The following is a 23,053-nucleotide window of genomic DNA, read 5'->3' on the forward strand; positions in this document are numbered from 1 at the left end:
ACATGAATATGTGCAGTGCATTTATCAAAAGGAAAGATTTCTAGATGACAGTAATGAATCTCAAGCGCTACCGCTGGGATAATTTTCTTCTAAAAGAAAGAATAACAAATATGTAAGTAGAAGAAAACAGGCCTCCTCCTGTTCTTAAGAAAAAGAACCACACCACTTCTATTTTAAAAACCATTTCTGTTTGTCTTCCTTTTTCTGAGGTCCAGCTTCTGTGTCAGATGCCGTATTTCTAAACCAGTATCCCCTCGTGTCTGTTGACTTAGAGCAAACAGCACAGAGCAGCTTCATGGTTTTGCCCTCTCTAACACCCCAGGGCCATAGCAGTGGCAGGCTCCCGCAGATGTGAGCACCACTGGAGGAGGGTCTCCTTGTCCTGGCGCAGACGCTATTTGGGCACCTTCGACAGCCAAATTGACTGACTCGAGAGAAGTGAGCGCGTTGCTCCCATTTTCACAATCAGATCTGCCTCCATAACTTTAGTCGTCTTGGTCCAAATGAGACTGTACTTATTCATAAGGGAGACAGGGCTCTCCTCCAGAGCTTGGGTGGTCTCACCGTCTCTAGGTGAAGACCACTGGATTCACCAAACTCCCTATAAGCACGTGCCCTGTTGACAATTTGCAGGCTCTGGCTGAAGAAGAAAAGGTCTTGTTATGGTTCTGCAGTGACACGTACAGACCTCCAGAACCTTGCTGTGCTACGATTGATCAGACTTCGAACAAAATATCTACCACTGGCTCTCTAACAAGCACCCCACAGGCCTCATCTGTCACTGGTTATTTACATCAATGGGACCTTAGAGTGAAGTACAAGCAGAAGATCCTTAGGGAACATTATATTGATGATCAAGGAAAATGTCCTACCAGGCTGTGGAGCAGTGGAGACAAACACACAGAATTCACCCCTTCCATTATAAAACCATTCCAAAACCAGTATTCAGAGAGATCCCATCGGAAGGGTTATGAAGATGCAGAGCTCCTGATTAGGAGCAAAAACTGAGGAACCAGATTATTGTTCTGCCCTGGACCAGGTCAGAAAAAATACGCCATGTTTAATTTGATAGGTTTTATTTTTTAATTAACATGTTGAGTGATCATGCTTTATAGTCTAATAGCTCTGCTTTCATGTGGGTTCAAAATGCAGCTAATGTCTGCTTTTAGTTCATTGCAGCAGTTCTTAACAGTAGCAGAATATTTATGAACTCCTACAAACCCTACCGTCAGCTGTAACTCCTTTTTCCTAATGAAAACTGCAGCTGACAAGCATCATCATCAATAGATTGGGCATGATAAAAATTCACAGCCATAAAGCAGTATGCCAAGTCTGAAGCAGAATAAGATGACTGGGTTTAGGTACTCACTTGCCTGGTGGCTCACTTTATTCATCCTCAGCGCATGCAGAAAATATCAGCAATTTTTCCATCGGTGCGTGAGTATATGGAATAGGAAATATAAACAGATACATGGGTTTCAAAGATTCTTAACTACTGTTTCATATTTGGTATAAATTTAGAAATGTTCATTGCTTAACAGCCTTATGGGGTGAGATGAACAGGGTTCGGAGTTGCTTATCATTTGGTTATTGCCTTTAACATTTTATCCCTGTATATGCTCAATGTAATTATGATTCTTGGATTACATCCCATGTAATTATGATTCTTTTATTTCTTTTTCACTAAGTAAAGTTGCTATTATTTTTATTATGAAGAAGCCTAATATAGGAAGTAATAATTTACTTTTAATGTAAATCCTAGTGTGCTTGAGTAGATGCAATAAGGTTTTTTCAATTTCTATTTTTCCAAATTCATTCACTGATATAATTTCTGGAATAACTGATTTTTTGCTTCATGAGACAGACAAAAAAAAAATGTGGCTGAATTAAATGTGTAACTCGGAAATGGCTTTTGTTTTATTTTCAGTGTTTTTTTTAATTAGAATTCAAATTAAAACTGGAACTATAGTACAAAAAAAGAAATTAAGCTATTTCAACTTTTACAAAATGCTATTCTTCTTGCTTTCTCCTTTCTTCTCTCTTGTCTGAAACTCTTAGCTTAGTTCAGATTAATCAGTGAGTCTGGCCTTGAAACAGCTTTTTTATGAAATAAGCTCTTTATATTAAAAATATCACCTACTGCCCACTGGAATGCACTAGTACAGTCAGTCCTGACTTAGGTTTAATGTTTATCTGTTTATTTGCTGCATGTTGTTACAGTGAACCAATATAATCACCTGTAATTGTGACATTCTTCTTCTTCCAGTACAAGTTACTTAGCTTAGAGGTAATAATAAATAGTGATGTAAATAAATATATTAAAAAAACCCTAAAATTTTAGTTAAAAGCAGAGCAGTTAAAAAACAGTACCTCAGCTTATATACCCTGAGGATGCTCTGAATTAAGTTCTGGTACAACCAATTGAAACAGAAGTCCTGATGATTACATTATCCTCTATCTTTCTCTAACCCTATAGAGTCCTCCTGTAGCCAGCCTGACGCTCATCAGACTTGTATGTGTATGTGATTTCTTTCCTGCTGAAGAGCTGTGCCTTTGTTTTGTTTGTTTGTCTGTTTGTTTTTTCTTTTTTTCCATTTTTCTGCTTGGCTGACATTCTTCTTTAGATATTATTAGTTAAGAATCATAGGAACTCTGCTTTTCCTGATGCCCTGAAGCCTGCAGCAGTCTCCTTTCTGCTACTCCAATTTCTGTGTCCTACAGGTAACTTTGTAAGTTTTCCAAGACATGTAAGAGGATCTACTCCTTGCCGAAGGCATGAGAGGGACCAGAAGGAACTCCTTCCCAGCAATTTCCACCTTGAAGTAGTGGTGTTTACACAGGCCCTTTACAACTTGGTCAGAAACTCTGCCCAGATCCTCGATTTTTAGGACTTTTTATTTAGAATCCCTAAGCTGTGTTTTGACTACCAGAGTTAGGGAGCTAAATAGCCGCAGAAATATTGCACCTCTCCAACTACTAGTCCCAATTCTGGATCTCCAGCTAGTTTGTGAAGCTGGGGTGAGACTCAAAATTTGCATCAGCTGTGAATACCAGCTAAGGGATTTGTCTTTCCTCACACAAAGAAAGAGTTATCTCTAGGGTTAGCGAGAATTACCTTATTTAACAATTTACATCTTATTTATGTGCTTTGAATAACACCTTCTTTTCAGACTAATATTTGTGTACTTCTTGATTGCTTCAGGCATTTGTCCGGAATAGCACCAGTAATCCAGTGATCGCATATAATAACTTTCTCTCCACAAGTGTTTTACTATTTTTAATAATTTCTTGCCTTTTTAGCAAACTGCCCGGGTCCTGCCACAGAAATGTAACAAAGGTATAGTGGCTGACATTCCTAACTTCAGTTTAGTACGTACCCAATGCATACAACCCTTAACGTTTCACGCCAATAACAATGATGGGCCTTGGGGTAATAAGAGGGCAACAACAACAGCAAAAGACGTTCTCCCAACTGGTACTTTTTCTCCTGCATTATTGTACTGTCCCATTTTTAATATTGGGAATACTTTATTGGCACTACCTTTAAAAAAAACCCTGCCACTTAGAGGCAAATCCAAGCTGACCTCATCATGAAAAAGGATTTAGCGAAATCACACTTTAACTAGCTGTAATTGTTCCTGTAAGCTAAAGGATTAAATTGAATGGATATGCATAAGAATCCACATGGTCTAACAGAACATAGAGAAAGGAGCTAGAAAACCATAACTACTTCTTCTAGGTCTGTCAGTCCTCTGTGGTTGTGAACAGCACATGAATTAATCTGTCTGGAGCCAATTCTGCTCACACAGCAGTTATACACACATTTAATTCCATTATTTTATGACTTTTGATTTATACTGGTGGAGGTGAAGGTATTGTCATTTGTAGGTGATGTTACTCTGCTGTTCAGTGTTAAAAGAACAACATGAGGCAGAATGAGACTTGTCTATTCTTTTGATAGTGGGAAAGAATAATTGAAATGTACCACATAACACTTCTATATAATTTTGATCACTTTAACTGTGATTACCAATATAGGGGGGTGTATATTAGCATTAATGACTTATTTTTGGACAGAATCTGTTACATAAGAAATTGCTTCTTCATGTCTTTCGGGAACTTGTAGTGATTTTTTAAAAAATATAAATTACATGGCAGTAAGAAATGGGAACATCTGTTCTATGGCCTAAACTCTAGACATGTGCTGTCATGTGGCACCAAGCCCTTTTCCCAGAGGTAGACCTTGTGCACCCAGACTATCCTTTTGAGATGTTTTACATATGTTAGCATGTGGGCATTTGTATAACTATGTCTTGCATCAATGGGTACTGCAGTTATCCTGGGAAATGAACTGCTCCGACTGTAGATGTAACTACCTCTGGGCTCCAGAGTCAGTCCTGGCACAGAGCACTCCAGGTCAGCCAGGCTTTGCAGACCCATTGCTGCAGCACTTTCAAAACCTTCATTAAAACTAATGGAACATCACTTTTGAAACCTAAGATTCCTTCAATAGTTTTAGTGGAGTTTGCTACGTATATATCAAGCAAGTAATGATTTTTAAAAATCAGAATTGTATTCTCATTTGCCTATAGTTGTTTCTAAAATCATAAGATTTTAGTTTTTGGCAGTACTTTATTTACTCGGAGATGTGTATGAATACCAACTTGAAGTAACCTTTCTGAAGTAACTTTTTTTTAATGAAAAGATCAAACTTAACTATATCCTGGAAAATGTAAAAATTATTCCACAAGATCACTACAGAATGAGTAGTCTCTGTATTAGGCCTAAAGCTAGGATTCTTCTTCTGTGGTATTCTTCTGAGAACTGGTACCTTATGAGCTTCAATGTTGGCTTTTCAGGCTACTTAACATACTCTTGATAACTAGATTGAAGCAAACAATACATGCTGTATAATTTTTGTGGTCAACATAGTGGTTGTTTTTCTGAATTTATAATCTCTTCTGCCTTATCCCCTTTTTGAAGTTAACTGTTAGCCACTCAACTGGGTGTGAAATATGTCTAATCTGGTCACTGTGGTAGTGGTGTTAGAGCCATGGTAGTCTAAGTACGTAAGTGAAGCAAGGTTTGTAAGTGGCAGTAACAAAACTCCTGGGAGCTTTGAAGTTTGATGCTTCTACATCAGAGCTGAAAGCTTTGTGTGCCCCAGATCTGCCTATGTTCCCCCAATATGTTAGCTGTTCTGAAAAAAAAAAGGGCACTATTTTCACCCACAAACACTTCCTCCATTCCTCAATACTCACTGGTTTTTCTTTTCAATTTAGAATGCATATTGGCTAGCTGTGACTAGACATACTGCTTTTATAGTTCTGATTTTGATTCCTGATTGGACAATCAGAATATATACTATGAAGTCTCTAGTGAGCCTAATTTAATTTATTGATTCAGAATTTCTTTACCATAAATATTCCATTATATGTGCTTACAGTAGACTGTATTTGAGAACACTTCTTTCAGGCAACTAAATCACTGGAATATTTTCAGAGCCAACACACAAGAGGGAAAAACATAATTTGAAGAAAATTAAATTTTTTGTTTGAAAATGTCTTTGTATAAAAGATGTTTTTGTGGCTATTTTACTGAGCTCCCTAGCAAAGCCATTCTTTTTCAGCCCTTTCTAGACAGCAGACTAGAGGCAGTGGCTGAGATTTATAGGATATTTGTGGGCAGATGTGCAAGCAGCTCTGCAGAGAATTCAAAAAAGTTCATAGTTAGGAGCAGCATAATGAAATTCCAGTCTTAAGCCTCTCTTAGAGTGCCATGATCTACAACTGGGATGTATGTCTCCAGCTGTTAAGAGAAAGTCTGTTTGCGCTAAGTAAAATGCCACTAACTGTGGACTTCTCCATGAAAGAGGTACTAGTTTATCTATGTCCATAAGCAATAGGTCATTCTGAGAATGCATTTACATAAGTTACAGTCAGAGTTCCCAGCTTGATGAGTATCACAAACTCTATAGTTCTAAGTCCAGAACTAAATATTTTCACTTAAAATCCTTGCTTGCAATCTCCAGACATTCATATATGTTGACTATTGGCATCACTTCTTCAAACAATGGACCATGATGAGCAAAGACAGATTTTAGGTAACCACATAGCATATTATGCTGACAAGCTAAAATGAGTTACATGAGATGTATCTTGCGCAGCCATCAGGGAAGAGATGTTTTTTAATGATCCTTATTATTGACATCCGTAGGGGAAGCAGCCACAATTTTCTATCGAGCACACTTTGATTAATCATTCTGGAGGTCAAAACGTATAGATTGTTGTGGCAATATTTGCAGGAGATGCATGAGAACTTTAAAAGAAGTGATTTGAGTGTCTGACATCATGTAGGGATGTAGAAACAATGAGGATACTAAAATCAGTTACTTTGATGCTTATTGATGAATGGCAGGCATGCTCTTCCACCTCTGAGGATGATACCACTTCAGCAGTGTCATCCCCATCATTCTCCCTAATATGAGTATCAATGTCCTGTTGACTAGATTATGGTTTATATTGCTTTCTAATTTAATCAGAGAACTGGACCAGGAGGTACTTTGCCATGATTGAGTAGAAATCTTTGTCACAGCTACAGAGTAACATTTTTTTAAAGTTTTAAAAAATATGTATATTGGAAAAAAAGTATACCGATAGCTCTTAGAGAAATCTCTCTATTTTGTAGACCTATAGAGCATCATTATCATAGTCTCACTAATTCTAATGGATTCATTTTCTCAACCCACTAAAGTGCTGTTGTTCCTGTGTTAAGAATAGTACATTGTGATCAGAAAGATTATGCCCATTGAATACATCTGCTCTTAGGTCAATTTTTCTGCTATCATTTTTTTATATGTTGACATTAGGTATTTGATCTGGTGTTATGTGGGATGGAAATCTTGCACCCCTGCTATTCTTTAATGTAGGCTTCAGGGTGAAATTCCCTAAGAGGTGGTTGACAAAGTATGCGTTGCTTAGCTCAGATCTGCAGTTCAACAGTTCATTTGCTTTTAGCGAGTCATTGCACGGGCAACACCTGTCAAATAAGCCGACCATGTGGTTGGGCCATAGAGGTAGGAAGGATGTGTTAGCAGATGAGCTCAGATATTTTGTCTGAGTGTGCATTATAGAGTAAGAGTGAAGGAGAACACTACTTTTTAGCCTCAGTGTGATATCTGGGTCCTTAAAACCATTAAATAATTTGCTGAGTTTGATGCTCAAATGAGAATCTTGGAGACCTAGAAAAGTGTGCTTTTACTAAATCCAGTGAAAACATCTAATGGATTTTCAAAAAATTCTGAAAGACCTAGGTCCAAGTGATTTTCATTGATAGTTTTCAGGTAAATCTCTTATGTGCTTTCCTACCTAAAATCCAATGCATGTATTTCTGAAGGAAGGATTTAGTTATTGTGAAAATCGGTTCTGAGGTTTAAATTTTGAATCATTGATTTTTCCTTTCATTTGTGTCACATTTTCCTGTTAAGGTAATTCCGTTGACTAGAGAAGAGTTATTTGAGTCCTATTTAAGGCCACAGGTGTCACCATAAGAGTTCAGACCTTTTAAAAGGTTCCAGGTTTGTTTGGGAAACCGTTGCAACATTCTACCTGTCAGGGGGCTGTGCCATCCACACCTCTCCCAGGCTGAACTGGGTGGACTAGTATGTTTGAAACCGCATGTGTGTGATCGTTAACCTGCCAGTGATAGTTAGCAAAGGCTGCGTACCCTTGTGAACAGGCTATATGAACCTCTTAGCTCAGAGTTGATCTATGGTTTTAGAAAAGACCTTCTAGCCCATGTCCTCAGCTGACAAAATTTGGCCTGGCTGGGTGGAACCAGGCCAGCTTACAGCAGCCAAGGCTCTTGGCCTCCTCTCCCTCTCCTCTCCCTTTCCTCTGCTCATACAATTTAGCAGCTACCCATGACGTCTGTATACAAACAGCCAGCTTTGTGGTACCACAAATGATAAAAATGTAATGTGCGACATTTGCATCCAGTGGCGCTTCCTCCATTTTTTTATTATTCTTTTACAAAACAGTTTAGGAGACTTAAGCAAGGACAAGAAAATGCTCTTAAAAAGGCATGCAATATCATTTAGCTTCACCTAGAAGCTGTACCACTCTAAAAAACCCTCCACACTCAGTTTAACTGTGCTTAGTGAATAGAGTTTGCAGTACCTATTATTTAAAAGATTGATTCTTGCTCCTTCTCTTCATACAGCTTCAGAATCTTTCACAGACTGTAAACTTCCCTGTCATAAATTCATAGATAATTCATCTCAAATCTTAATGAATGCTGCTATCATTTAGGAAAGATTAGGCAACCATCTGCAGGAATGTCTGCGGTAAATAGTTGCAGGGCAAGGAAATGGTCTAGATGTCCTTGTGAATCCTGCTTTCTACAATTACCTTTACTTACTTTTCAGTGTTTCTAGAACAGAAAAGAAAGAGAATGAAGTTATTGAATTCAAGAATAGCTTAGAAAATTACAGTTTATCCTCAGTCATCCTCTCTTGAGTTGTAAAGGTATAGAACAATAGAGGCATGTATGAGCCTGTGTGTAATATCTAGGTAGCTTGCTGCAGTGTTCAGTAAAAAGAGATTGTTTATATAAAAATGCTGCTATTCTGAAACAACCGCCGCACTGGCTAACTGTATCAATAATACAATTAATTAAATATACGACAAAAGCAAAATACTTAATGCAGAAGTGAAATAGTATGAAATGTAAAAAAGCAAGGAAGGTACCAAAGTATTATTATGACACTATGATTTAAATTTTTAAAGGCTACACATGAATAAGTTATTATAGTAGAAACATTAAAATGATGAGAATACTACAAGAGAATACATTAAAGGTCTTTCATTTTAAAAAGCAAAAATAAATAAAGGTAATCCCCTGTGTTTTCATTCTTTTAATGTGTTATTACATCCGTGAATCTCTTGAGAGAACAATAGGGAATATGAGAGAAAAACATACTGCTGAATTTAGAGGATTTTAATGTTAAACTTGATAATGTAAATTTCCTTTATCAGTTTTATTATTTTTATTTGAATGCAAACATTTGGGGATGGATTGCTAGGGAAATATTTGAATGGGGAAAATGTGAACTACAGAGCATCTTCTGCGTATTGGCCATGATAATTATAAACTATGTCAGATCTAGTGAAGATATAAATGGGTAAAGCTGCAGTTTGGGCTTTCGTTCACCCTTCCTTTTCCTCTTCGCTTAGCTATAAGTCTGCAAAGCACATGTAAAAACACACTACCTGCCGTGGTGACATTTTACATTCATTTTGAACAGGTATGAGTCACGTCACTAGATTCACGTGCTCAGTTTCTCCTGCCTAGGTGTAAAGTGATGAGCAATTGGGCCCCGGAAGGCAAGTGATAGAGCTTACACAGTTTCAACATTCTGTGCACATGCAAAGTGAATAAATATTACATCTTTGTGATAGTCTTCACTGACCAAATCTGTAACCATGAATAAACAGGTTCAGATCCCACTGAAGATAATGGCTGGCCAAGGGAGTCACTGCAGAGATGTACAAAGAGAAAGCAGATTGCATTGCCATGAGATAGTCTAGCTCATCAGGATTTGTGCTATAATTTATATCTTAATTCAGTAATATTTCATTTCTTAGGTCATTAAAAATAGCAGCAGTAGTATTAATCCAGCATTATTTCCTAGGAGCAAATGGGTCTCCCTAGAGACAAACAGAAACTAATTACCTATGTACAATATGTTGACTGTTTAGAATACATAATAATTTTCCCTAATTTTTTGAAAGATGAAAGAGTGCATACGTATATGTATTAGTATATCTCTGTGTGTGAGAGAAAGGAAATCTTGTATCTAACTTCCTACGAACGTTAACCTATCTTTTTCTTTTACTTGATAAAACACAAGAGTGTATTATAATCAAAAAAATTGACTTTGTTAGTACAAATACTATTGCCTTTCATACTTCCACTGCTATTAAATCCTCTCCGTGTTTTCATGAGTAATAGGACATCTTTCTTGCTGCGTTCATGAATACAGCTTAGTTCAGATCTTAATTCTCTCTAGTGAAAGAAATTATTCCATTCAGTTTGAAACTGGTCAAAGCCCTTCTATACTGCTTTGGAGAGCCAAAAGAGGACTTTTTATGGGACCAGGATCTACGTAGGAAGTAGGCAAAGACTGTTTTAAGAACGTTTTCCACATTTGCAAAGCAGAGGTTCCCATGGAAATCTAATTCAGCTAATAGCTATGTTACTATTTTGGCAACTTGCCTGCCTGGTGAGGAAATATCATTTGAAGGGGTTCCCGTAGAAAGCCATAACTTAAGCCTGCGCTGCGGAGTGATGCCATTCACGGACGATGCCCTGAAGCTCTGTGTCCCACCACGGCAGCAGCTGAGACCGAGGATTTCCTTGTGGGGCCTGGGTGCCCGGCTACAGGGGAGCAGGGCTGGAGACAGGGAAGGGAGCGCTCCTGGGATTTTCTTCTCTTCTGTCACAGGGTTTACTGGAAGGGAAAACCAACTGCAGCTCATGTTTTATTTGGTTTGGGTGTTTTGTTTTTTTTTTAATCTTCAGCCCTACAAAATAAGAACTAAAAAAAAAGCAAACAAAACCCCCTCAGTCCTTTGAATGTAATATTTTCTTTTAATATATGAGAGATAATTTTATAGTGAAAAAGAAACAGAAAGTCCCAGCTTCTCAATTCAATGCAAAATTGTGCTTCTAAGTCAACACACATTCTGCCATCTAGTGACCAGAAGAAACTGTACTGACCAGCTGCAACTGTGATGAGAAACCCCAAACTGCTGCATATTGCGCTATGTAGTATCTTCCTGAGAGAAACTGTAGAATGGGCTATGAAGAAATTAAATGTGCAGGAAATTTTTCCAGGCTCCTGGAAGTCTGCAATTAATCAGATCTATTGAAATCAGTTAATAGCTCAGTCCAAAAATGAATTTAAACGATGTGGTTCTCTATTTCTGTAGCCCTCTTTCTTCCATTCCACCTCTGTACCCCCTCCTTCCCCTTCACCTGGGACTTACATCAGCATTTTGCATAATTCCTGGGAAAAACATTCGTGTGTTGGCACAGAGAAGATGCCAGGCTACTGCATGTGAGACAGTTCTCATTTAATGCACATTCTGGCTCCAAGGCCTTTAATATTCATTCCAAAGTCAAGAGTAATTGAAAACACTCATTTGACTATTTACAGTTCAGGAGTGTGCAGGATGGTATGAAGTACATTGCCGGAGTGCTGTGGGTGAGAGAAGAAAATGACGGTTGCTTTGCGGAATCGATTGCCTCCTCTCGCCTTTGAGGTTCCCATCAGCCGTCAGGGAGCTGCTCGCCACCACCTCACCTTCCAGGCGGTTCCCTGCGAGCTCAGCAGCTCTTGGAAGTTGCTTTACATTTTACACGCCCTGAAGGGGTAACCCTAAAGGCCTCAGAATCACTTTTTTTTTTTCCATTTCAACAGTTCATTCACGCTGTCGTCACCAACTACTATGCTGAAAAAGGCTTTTTTTATTAACGCCAGTATGTTCTGTGCCATTAATAGCACAACTTGTAGTTGATGGTACACCTATAACCAGATCAATACATTTATACCGTGAAGTTCCTGTGAAATGTGACGTAAAAATAGCCAAAAGAGCCAAACCAACATGGTTTATAATGTCATCTGATGATCAGGATATATATGTAACAGGCTTACAAATATTATTAAGCAGCCTAGGCATAAAATCTGTTTGGCGTGTACCTTAACTTTAATGATTATCTACTTGTCAAAAAGCAAAGACTAGCCATTGGTGAGTAGAATCTTGCAAAGCTGGTACTTTTCTTTTGTATTGCTCAGTCTTCCTACTTTGCATTTTTATACTGTTAACAGATGTTTTTTCTTCTTTGTTCCTACAGAGAGCACATGGCACCTCTCTTCTCTCCTAAAAACGTACTCCTACATTGGCCGCAAGATTTAGCTTCTCCTTTAAAAACTAAAAAGGTTACTCAATAGGAATAAAAATTCCCATAACATAACATAAAAATAAAGGTAAAGCCAACGGGACTACAGATAAGAGTTCTTGTAAATAATACTCAACTGTAAACTTTGGAATATCAGAAATCATTGTTATTTCTTTTTATAGTCCTTAGAAGGCATGGAACTATATTACATGCTTCAGAGTTATATGTGAAGCGAAAGAAATCACATCCATATTACGATCTATGCATTGCTAAAATACTTTCAAGTATCGATCCATTGTGTACAGCTGAGGAAACAAAGAATATGCATCCTATTGCAGGAAACTATTGTACTTCCATAGCCACCAAATGACCACTCACAGCAGGACAAATTCTTTTATCAGATAACTAAACCTCAGATATTCTACCACAAGTGTTTGGAATATGTTATGATTTGTTATAAGTCACGGTCTGGTTAAAATGATCCATTCAAGATTCCCCATAATGCTATTTGTTATTTACATTTTGAGGTATTTCTTTGAGTTTTATTCTCGTGCAGGTAGATTATAGCATTAGCAATGTAATAAAAAGCATTAAAACCCTTTTGTGTTTCCAGGCTTAACTTAGAGTCACACTGGCAACTTCTGGATCAGTCTGTGTGCCTGTCTGCTGCTGAAAAGATTCATTGTCCCTCTTTTAGTGAAACAACCTGATTAATATCAATGTTTGAGGTAAAAGCAGAGGAGGACTGTCCTGTTTCACCTGAGGGAAAATTAGGACAGGCATCACCTAAAAATTCTGTTCAGAAACTGATGTCTGCAAAAGTACCTTCTTCTGGGTTAGGAAGGTGATTTTTCAGCAGCAAGAACTAGGTAAGAAGAGTGAGAATGAGGAAAAAGTCCTTTGCTCATAATCTCAATTCAAACATCCAATATTATATCCCAGACATCAGCTCTTGAATCGTGCTGCCTTGACCTTACAGGACACCTCTAGCCAAATACTGGCTGGAGCGAGATGGTTCCTATCGCCTTTCCCCCACAAAGAGGTCCTTGAAACTACTGTGCCGTTTAGCCGTGCTTTAGGCTGACTTGCGTTAAAATGCTTTCCTAGCCCAGAAAGCATTTAAATATACCTCCTTTGTGAAGTAGTGAGGGAAAAGAAATGCATAACTGGTTCATCTTCTACATTTGTTATTTAGCTAGGCTCTGGAAATGGAGGAAAGTTTTATTCTATTTAGTATTTGTTGTAAACTATGGCGGTCACTTAAGTAAGATATTTTATTATAAAATGCTTCATAAAAAATGCATTACTGTTGAGCTGCTTAGATTAAACAATTTTGAGAGCACTGTTTGTACTTATATGCAGAAACCGGACACTTCTGATCCCATTACAAAAATGTACTTGACCCTTATTTTTCTTTTCTTATGAGGCCTGAATTTTAATGAGGCCTTAAAGCCCTCACCCATGCCAGTACACTGCATTTCCTGTTACTGCTTTTGTTCTCATGCGGCATTTGGTTAAATACTTCAGCTGAATATGAAAATGAGAGCACTGCGTAAGTCTGGTTCCATTTCTTGACAAAACTTAGAAAGAAATACTTTTATCTTTGTTCTAAAACATTTATCTTTCATATATACTTCCTATATAAATGCTTAATATATCAAAGGGAGATGAGTTGAAAAGTGCATCTCAAAGACCATCAGCAATAGTTGAAGTGAATTGAATGTGTAAATTAAAAAATGCGCTGTTGCTAAGTGGAAAAATGAAGAGAGGTGTGATTAGATCCTGCATCAGCAACTTGTATTTCATTTTGCTTGGTGATATTACCGAGTAACTCCATCGCTGTGAATGGAGCTACACTGGGTATGAACGACAACCCCGAAAACTGATCTCCCAGACTTTCCTTTGCCTCTTCACCAGAGCTCTCGGTCCCGCGGGCCACCGCGTGTGCTGCGGGACGGGGGCCGGAGCGTTTGCCACCTCCCTGTATGCCTCTGGAAAGCCTTTCTCTAGCAAAGGTCTCCCGTTATTGCACTTTAACTTAAAAAAAAAGTAGTATTAAGTCTTCGGCAAGAATGGTGCCATAACCTCTAAAGGGGCTGACAAGCAGGCAGTGCCCAGGGAGCAAACTCGGAGCAAACACGCCTTGCTTTCACAGCCTCATCGGGGGAAAAGCTGTGTAAAGTCTCTTGGCCATCACCCTGTGGCTAATGGTCATCTGCGATGCACCTTGTAAAAAAACTGTAAAAGTATCATTCTAATTTGCATTAGAATATTGATTGTAAAACATTAATTATAGTAAGAGATTTCCCACAGAATAAAAAGCTGTCTTAAATCAGAGGAGCTATAGAAGAGGTGTATTTTGTAAAAATATATTCATAAAATTTTATAACATACATGTATGTATACATACATATGCGTACTTATATGTATGTGTATAGATATATAATTTAATTCTTTTATATGTATTTCTGGGATGTCTTAAAAACGTTGGATGTTTAATTCTCAAAATATATTTTACTAATTAGGTTTTCAAATATTGTCTTTAGAATGCAAACCACATTGCTGTTCTCAAATGAATAATTAAATTTATATTTTAAGGGGTGCCATTAATGAATATTTACAAAAAGAAACACTAATTTGGAGAAATATATTAATAATTTACTAGAAAGTAAAATAAACAACCCTCTCTGCTGATTGACCCCTTAAATATATTTACCTTGTATTCTTTCTATAGCCTAAATAGAATTTTAAATATGTTCAATTTAATGATTTATCAAAACAATGTGTTTGCAAATAATATTTACTAGTAGCACTTACATCTTATATAATGTTTTGCATCTTTTGAGGCAGGAAGGTAAGTTTTATCATCTTCATGGCTTTACAGATTGGGGAGTATTTTGAATTTTGCATTTGCAAGGTAACCTTCCAGCAGAAAGGTATTTTTAATGTTTATATTCCTAGTGCTTCAGACACCTTCTGCCTCATCAGAAACTTCATGTGGTTGTAGTTGAAGTAGTTTCACTGTTAACCCACGGTTCCCAGCACACGCTTCCGAAATTAGAGTCCCACCAGAAAGTGAATATTTAGCAGCGAGGCACAGAGAGCTCCATGTGCCTGGGAGGAGCAGAGGGAACTGTGCTGAAGACGCAGCAGTCCCCTCTAAGTGCAAAGGACCCTCCACATTTCATCCCAGAAAGGAAAAAAGGAGTCTGAGGTAGAAAGCTAGGAGGTTCGCGCAGGACCAGAAAGGGTCAATGACAGCAGTGATAGGGTAAAAGATGAAGCACTCTTGTCTCCCGCATTCTGGCCTTTATGTCATTGGGTTTTTATGTAGATTTCCCTATTAAAATCAATGGGGACTTTTTTTTTTAAATCCTGAGGGCAAGATATAACCTGTAGTTTTTATAACTGAGAGGTTTCGGAAAGGAAACAGTCCACAAGTGCTTGTTCTGATGGATTCAGCCTAAAACTTAGGCACTTCATTGGTTAAATTATTATTATTTAGCATTGCCACCATTCCCAAAGATGACTCGTTATCTCTGTTGAAGGCTTTGCCAGCCTGAAAGATGAGTGCAGAAATAGAAGTCCTCTGGAGGAACAGCAGGCTCTGCCATAGAACAGCAATGTCTAACACTGTCACAATCATTTTCTGGTGTGGTTTGCACTGATTCAAAATAGAAGAATAAAATGTCTGCATTTGAATAATTGCTTTTGTCCCATGTCATACAGCTGATTTATAGTATGCGTCACTACATTGAATGTTGGTTCATACAGTAAAATCATGTTTGAAAATCTGCAGACACAAATTTAAGTATTTATTAAAAGCTGAGTGTAGCAAAGTTAATTTGATGTTAACTGCCATGATCACTTGCCTGATTCTTACCAGCAACTTCCAGGTATGTTTAGGAACATATTGCATGAGACAGTATGTGACTTTTGAGAAATGTCTACACACAAGCTTTCATAAACCTTTATTCTGTCTTTAGAATTTGGAATGATGGGAGATCATACAATTAAAAGTCAGCGACCTCGATCTGTTCATGAGAAAAGGGTCCCTCAGGAGCAAGCTGATGCTGCTAAATTTATGGCACAAACTGGTAATACATCAGTTACATTTTTCTATTTACTGTTGTTAATTTTAGCAAAACCACTGCATGTTTCCATAATCTTTTGCTGCATATTTGTCAGTTTTCTAAGCTGATACTTTTTTTGAATCATTTATTTTTTTTTCACCAGTTAAAGTCCATAAATAAAGTAGCGGAGAATTAGGTAGATCATACAAAAACATGCACTGTGAATGTGGATACTGAATCATTTGGTATGAGCATGAATTTCCTTAGCAGTAAAAGCAGTCTCGCATGTACAGGACACAGGACAGCTTACTGTGACGTATTAACTTTTTTCAAAGAAGTTAAGAACATGCTTCAGATTTCTTTATAAATAAACTAAGGTCTAATCCCAGCTTTAGGCATTTATCAAGTAATTAATTACTAGGGTGACTTTAATGTGCACACATTCAGCATTTACTGTCTTTGGCCCAGCACAATGCTCTATTCTCTAGTTTCCAGATTCATAATTACTAAATGAAATTGGCTGTAAGTAGTTTTTAATTGGATGTGCAAATTATCTAACAGTTTTTCATCTAAAACATATTTTCTAATTTTGTTTGAGCAACTTCATCTTCTTTAGATAAAGGTACCAAAATGATATTACAAACCTAGAGCTGAAGTAATTAAAAAAAAAAAAAAAGCCTGTTTACCAACGGTTACCACAGCTGCCTTCGAGGTCAATGATAAAATTTTGGTGGTGAGTCGCATTAAGCTCTCATGCACCAACATTACTGCCCATTTTGCCATCAGTAATGATCTGTGTATCTGTTGGTAAAAACTAACTCTGTAACAGTTCCCTACACGCTCCATTCCAGTAAGTTCCTGCGTTGAAAAATCTTGTGCCCCGTAATTATTGTATGGATTTGAAACAACTTACTCTGTATTCCATAGTTACTAACCTTGAAAATATGCCTGCATCAGTCATACATAATGCTTCCAGTTTATATTCACTCTAGTGAAAGAGCTATAATTGCTTCTAGTTATGTTGCATGTTGACTTCCTTAGTAGCAGGGTGCTTTACTTAACAGATTTGCAGAAATTGATACATTAAGTAATCTAAATACATGTATAGCCAATCAGTGTAGATCTGTTTGGTAAAGAATTTAGAAAGGGAAGAAGTCTGTTTCCCTCCTATTAATCTATAGGACTACTTTTACGGCTAACTCCCAGTTGATACTGCTGTCAGCAAACGTAGTGGAAGAAGGGAGCCTAGGACCCTCTTGGTCTCCGTGCAGTTTTTGTTTAGGCAAGTAGAACTTATTACTTACCTAGCTTAGACTTAGAATGTTAGTTGCTTACTACATAGAATAACACTTTTGCTTTTATGCTGCTTCTTGAATTCATACAATTATTCCAAAAAATAAGTCGGATGATCTGTTTTATTTCCTCATATAAATCCCTAAAGCTTTCATATCATCAGGTAAAACTTGTCTTTGGTAATTTCTAGTCATGCATTGCAGTGCATCTATTACGGGTGTTAGAGAACTGCATTACAAATGCAGCACTTATACCATCACCTTCTGATAGATTGTGTGTGTGGAGTGGGAGATGAACGTTCAAAATTATACAGGCTTGGTTTTCAAGGTCCTGTTCTGAAAGCATGTGAGATGTATCAGCACAGCATATAAATTGACATGCCCAGCTTTGAGGAAATCTATATTTTACATACTGTAGGTTAACACATTTTAAGTAATACTGCGCTCTTTTTGAACATACTTACTAATTCTCATCTCTTCGTCATTTTGATTTTCCTTTGTAGTGATCATTGCATATTTTCTTCACCTCTAATGCATTCATTTTCTTGTGATATAATTATTGTGATATCTTCTTAAACTGATTCATAAGGTTTTTCCTAACACATCTATCTCATGAATTTACTCATGTACTAAGACGTCTAATAGCCTTTAAAGTAAATGGATACTGAGTTTATGAGGCTTCTTATATTTTAAGCCTGTTTAATATTTTATTTTGTGTAATAATAAAACAGATGCAAAAGTGCAACAAAATGTTTGTGTGGTTTAAAAAGGCAGAGACGTAGGAATAGAAAATTGTCCTGGAAAAGATTTGTGAACAGCATTTAATACTGTTAGAATAGTGGACTTAATCCACCGAATTTTGCTAGGAATGGAAGAGTTTTAAAATGTGCTATTAAAAATACGCATTTTCCTCTTTGTTTGTGAGTGATATGAGGCAGTAAAACATTTTACTTAAAAAAAAAAAAAAATATTTTGTGAATAATTTATTGTCCTGTATTTGTCATTTTATGTGTTTGGACTGATCCTTCCCTTAGGTATTATGGGATTTAGAGAGTATAATACAGGTAAGTGTTACACAGATCAATGAGGCCTTCCATACAGTAAGTTTATGTTTCCTTTTACATGTCGAGCAGCAGGGGAGATTAAGGTCTTGGTAGCTTGCCAATAGTTAATTTGAGATTGTAGGTTTAATATGATAGATGTAAAAATTTAAGAGTTCTTAAGTAACAGAAAAGTAGAAGGAAAATAAAAAGTAGCCCTTTTGAAATTGTCATTTCAGAAAATAAAAAAATGGAAGAGAGATAAAGATGACAATAGAAGATGTATTTGCAGACTACGTAGGCAATCTAGGTTTATTCTAGAAAATAAAGAAGTCTTTATTTAATTAAATTAAAAATGGCTAACTATGGTATGATATGTCTGTGAAGATGTTTCCCTCCTTTAAAATATTTTTAAATAAGTAATAATCATACTGACAGCAGTACAAAATACTCTGAAAAATTAAAAATTACCAAAACATCGTAATGCATTGTGCAAAAGGAAGCAAAGCAGCTGGTGAGAAAAAATTGTTCTCCATTTTCTCTGCTTTCACTCTTTTTGCACCATACATCATCTTAGTGTGGAGGATCTTGCTCCAGCAAATGTTTAAGCAGTCTATCCTTTATTAATGCTGAAGTATATTGCTAGATTCTGCCTTTTGTGAATGGACAGTCCATATATGCTCAGAACTTCTAACTATTAATTTAAAAATTCACTCAGTACAATCACATTTCTTAGTATCACATTACTGCTGTTTTTCATCATATTCCAAGGGTTAAGAGCAACTTTTTATCACTTTAAGATATCTGAAATTTTAAAGTTTTAATACTTCATTTCTGTATTTTAATAGCTATGCATTGTCACCATGTCTGTGTGGGATAATGGATAATTAACACTGAGTATATATGACTGTTTTACATAATGAGGAACATCTTGAGAAACACAGCTTTGACTTTTTCTGCTATTTGACCTTTCATCTAAACCATTTTAATGAAGGCAAAGTCAACTTCAAACATGTAGGAAAAGACAAAAAATATTAGCCTAGAAACCCATAGTAATACAAGTATTTTTACCATGTACCTAGGGTTTATAGTGCATATTGTAGAACTGTGAATGTCTACCTAGATATTAGCTATATTTACCTTATTATGTCATCTAACCTGAACCCAAGCCATGTAACAACCTAATAAGAATGCTAAATTCATATCAGAAAAACTATTAAAACAATAATCGGTGATTAATTTTCTCTTTTTTTTCACCTAATAAATAAAGAAAATTAATACAAAAATCACTCTGGTGAATTTTGTATGTAAAAAAACTCATCGTTTTTTCCTTGTCCATAGAAATTTAGAGTTGTATAGAATTTTATGAAAAGCAGAGGGATTTGTGTGCTAATTATAAAGCATTCTGTCTTGTTACTGAATAAGAACACTTCTTTTTTTTTTTTTTTTAAAGCATTGAATAGCCTTAGAATTGCTGCTTAGATGACTAGCAGAGACAAGCGTTTTGCAAAGGCTTCATGCTTGGCCTCTGGAAACAAACAAACAAAAAAGAGCTTGGACGGATGCTTGCTACAAAAACACAGTTTCAAGAAATAGTGTATCATTTACTGCATTCTTGGAAGATAGCACCAGAGCCTTCCTGGTTTGCAGACATTCCCTTGATTGCGACAAATACCAAAACTTTTGGAAGACTAGAGGTATATTGAGATAACTGAAACTTTAAAGCAAGCTATTCAAGACTGAAGGTTGTATCATGCCACTGATTTTCAAAGCAGAAAAACCCATTTGTTTCAAAAAGGACTTGGGTTTAAAAATCAAGGGTGCAATAGAGGCTTCAGCATGCCATTTTATACTGATTTTAAATGGAAGAAGATAAACATGAATCCAGAATTATTTACTCAAATTGTTCAGTGAGGTATATTCACGTTATTTTTGCATTTGCTTTCTGACAATACTCAAGGGATCCAGTTTTCTGAACATGAATACTTTTGTGGAAGGAATTACAAATTGTGTGTATAGCTGTTCATGGAAATTAAATTTAAGCATCCTTTCCTGAACATCCGTGCAAGAAGACTTCATACATTACTTGCTTTGGAAAAAAATAGAAATAATATAATGTGCTATCTCTCAACAACGAAAAAAATGATGCTATTCAATTCTACGGTATTAATAAATCACGTCTGACAATTTTGAACATAGTGGTATGTACTATATGCAGTAATGAGGTCTAGCGCATCCAAGACTTTAACACACCTGTAGGTCAGAAGCAAGGAGCAGATCTGTGCAGTAAATGATCAAACCAAAGTTCCCATCCCACCATTCAGGTTAAAATTTGGTAAGAAAAGTGCTTCTCTTCACCAGGGAGCTTCTCTCAAATGCTAAATGTCTCTCCTTTGCTGAAGAAAAGATAAGAAATTAGGGGGTTGGCTTCGTTTGGGGGCTTTCTTGTTTGTTTTTAAATCAGAATTCCCTTACTGGTAGAGTTCCTTAAACTATTACCTAGCCTTCATCCTAGAGTGATAAGTATAAATATCAAAGATAAATCCTTTGCTATTATATAAAGAGTTGTCTATGTTCTTTTAGCATCCTGAGGGCAGTGTTCTTTCTAAAGTGTTGAAGGGCAGTAGTTCTCATAAAGTCGTAAATGATGTTAAGCGATCAAAGTGTTTCCCTCTGACAGGCGTTACGTGACTGCAGCATTGTAGGTGTCTTTATTTTCTATTCATTGCACATTTTCACAGCTGCTTTACTCCATGAACTTTTAAATATTTATTTTGGTGTGGTACTTTTTTCTTTGATTTATAAGAGCAGATGATAATGAGCTTTAGCAAAAAAAAAAAGTCTCATTAATACTTATGTCTATATTCATGTTTGTTTGTTGTCTTGAATACAGGTGAATCTGGTGTCGAAGAGTGGGCCCAGTGGAGTACGTGTTCAGTTACTTGTGGTCAAGGGTCGCAGGTGCGAACCAGAACTTGTGTATCACCTTACGGGACACACTGCAGCGGCCCTTTAAGAGAATCAAGGGTTTGCAATAACACTGCCCTCTGTCCAGGTAGTGTTAGCAGCCAATAAATAAAATTGTGGATGTTTTTGAACTGTATAATGATAAGAATTTGAAACTATATATTTTTTAATTATTTTTATTATTATTATTATTTTTAACATGAATTTCATAAGGGCATTTCAGTTAGCGCAGAGAAGTGTAATACTATTCAGCAGTGAAATTTTGTCATGTAGATTGTTATTTTTACTTTCAGAACAGTCAAGATATGGAACAAGAGTCCCTTTTTTCTGGCAGTTTCAGATTTTTTTAAAAAAAGTCTGTGTTCTCCGATTTTTCACTCAGAAAAGAGAAGGTATAGCATGAGTACAAAATACAAGCTAGGGAAGAAACCCAGATTATCAATACATTAAGAAGCAGAGACTGATTAACAGGGTGGGTTAAGTTAACATATATTATTCGACACTGCAATTGTTTCGCCATTTAGAATGCTGTCTTCTAGGCAATGGGCCAGTCAATGTTCTCTGCACAGTAATGTCTTCATGGACTTTCCTTTACATTGTTCTGGCAAGAAAGGGCAACAGCTACCCATCAAAGGAAGAAAGATCAGACAAAAAGTAACTCTTACATCTGACACAAGGTAAAGGTCATTAGTATCTTGCATCACAGTTTTCCTACTCCTTTTGTCTCGGAGATCTGGACATAGTTGGAGTTCAGCAGCAGTTATACACTAAGGAGAAGAGACAGGCATGTTCGAGTTAGTTGCTGAAAGGGCACATCTTGTTTCTTTAGACTCTACCTGTGGATCTGATTAATCTGGGATGGGAAGCAAAAGGGAAGCCATAGCCCCTGTGACTGCATTCACTTTCCTCTGCTGTGTCTGAAACGTAAAAAAAAAAAAAAAAAAAAAACATTATATGCCTCCCTTCAGATGCACAAATTCCTCAGGTCTTTGTAACATTTGATCCCAAGAGGGTGGTGAGCCATCTTCAGCTTCTGGGGAAGCTCACTCCGTTTGTGAAGTAATCTAAACTGTCATACACAGAGAATCCCCTGGACTTTATCTCAATGAGTAGTAAACTCTCACATTGTTACTGTATGCTGAAAAATATCCAAATGGAAGTGCATATGTGATCCCATCAGTTTGTGTACCAGCATTATAAGCACTTAGGGAACCTGTGCAATGGAAAGCAACGTAAGAGATTGTATCTAGATCAACCTTCACTGTAGTAAGAACTGCTCTCAGCACCTAATGCTTTACTACTGTGCTTTAGGTAAGCATTTTACATGGGATTTTCTAATATTTCAGGGTAGAAACACCCAGGCAGGGCTGAATTTGATCACTTGAAGTGTTCCCATACAAAAATAGCAGCTATTTCTAAAAAGGTTAGGCTATCTTAGAGTCTGCCAGAGGTGGGATACATTAAAAAAGAACACTCAACTTGAAAGTATAAAAATAAGAAGGGGAAAAAAGAGAACTATAACAGAAAAGAATAAATATTCCAAACAAAGACAGATTTAAAGATTCCTTTGAAACTGCATGAAGTATGAAAATGAAAACACAGTCCAGCACTCACACTGAGATGCAGTTCTGCCTGCTTTCTTGCTCATTTAGTATTAGCTAAGAAGAGGAGAGGCGTTCAAATCACCTAATTTTACAGCATTTTAACTTCATTCTTTCCA

At 36.8% G+C, this 23,053-nt stretch overlaps 1 protein-coding gene across 7 annotated transcripts in view; it reads left to right on the forward strand.

Annotated features, from left to right (window-relative positions):
• The window catches only part of ADGRB3 (adhesion G protein-coupled receptor B3), a 460,870-nt gene that overhangs the window by 167,149 nt on the left and 270,668 nt on the right, over positions 1 to 23,053 (forward strand). For 6 of the 7 annotated variants that reach the window (XM_069804588.1, XM_069804589.1, XM_069804585.1 and 3 more), the window contains 2 exons: positions 15,948 to 16,058; positions 21,260 to 21,421. In XM_069804588.1, coding sequence (XP_069660689.1) covers positions 15,948 to 16,058; positions 21,260 to 21,421 — 273 coding nt within the window. The remainder of the gene's footprint in view (positions 1 to 15,947; positions 16,059 to 21,259; positions 21,422 to 23,053) is intronic. The other variant, XM_069804590.1, reaches the window with a different exon arrangement.

This window comes from Haliaeetus albicilla, chromosome 17 (genome assembly GCF_947461875.1).
Source record: "Haliaeetus albicilla chromosome 17, bHalAlb1.1, whole genome shotgun sequence".
Classification (NCBI taxonomy): Eukaryota; Metazoa; Chordata; class Aves; order Accipitriformes; family Accipitridae; genus Haliaeetus; species Haliaeetus albicilla.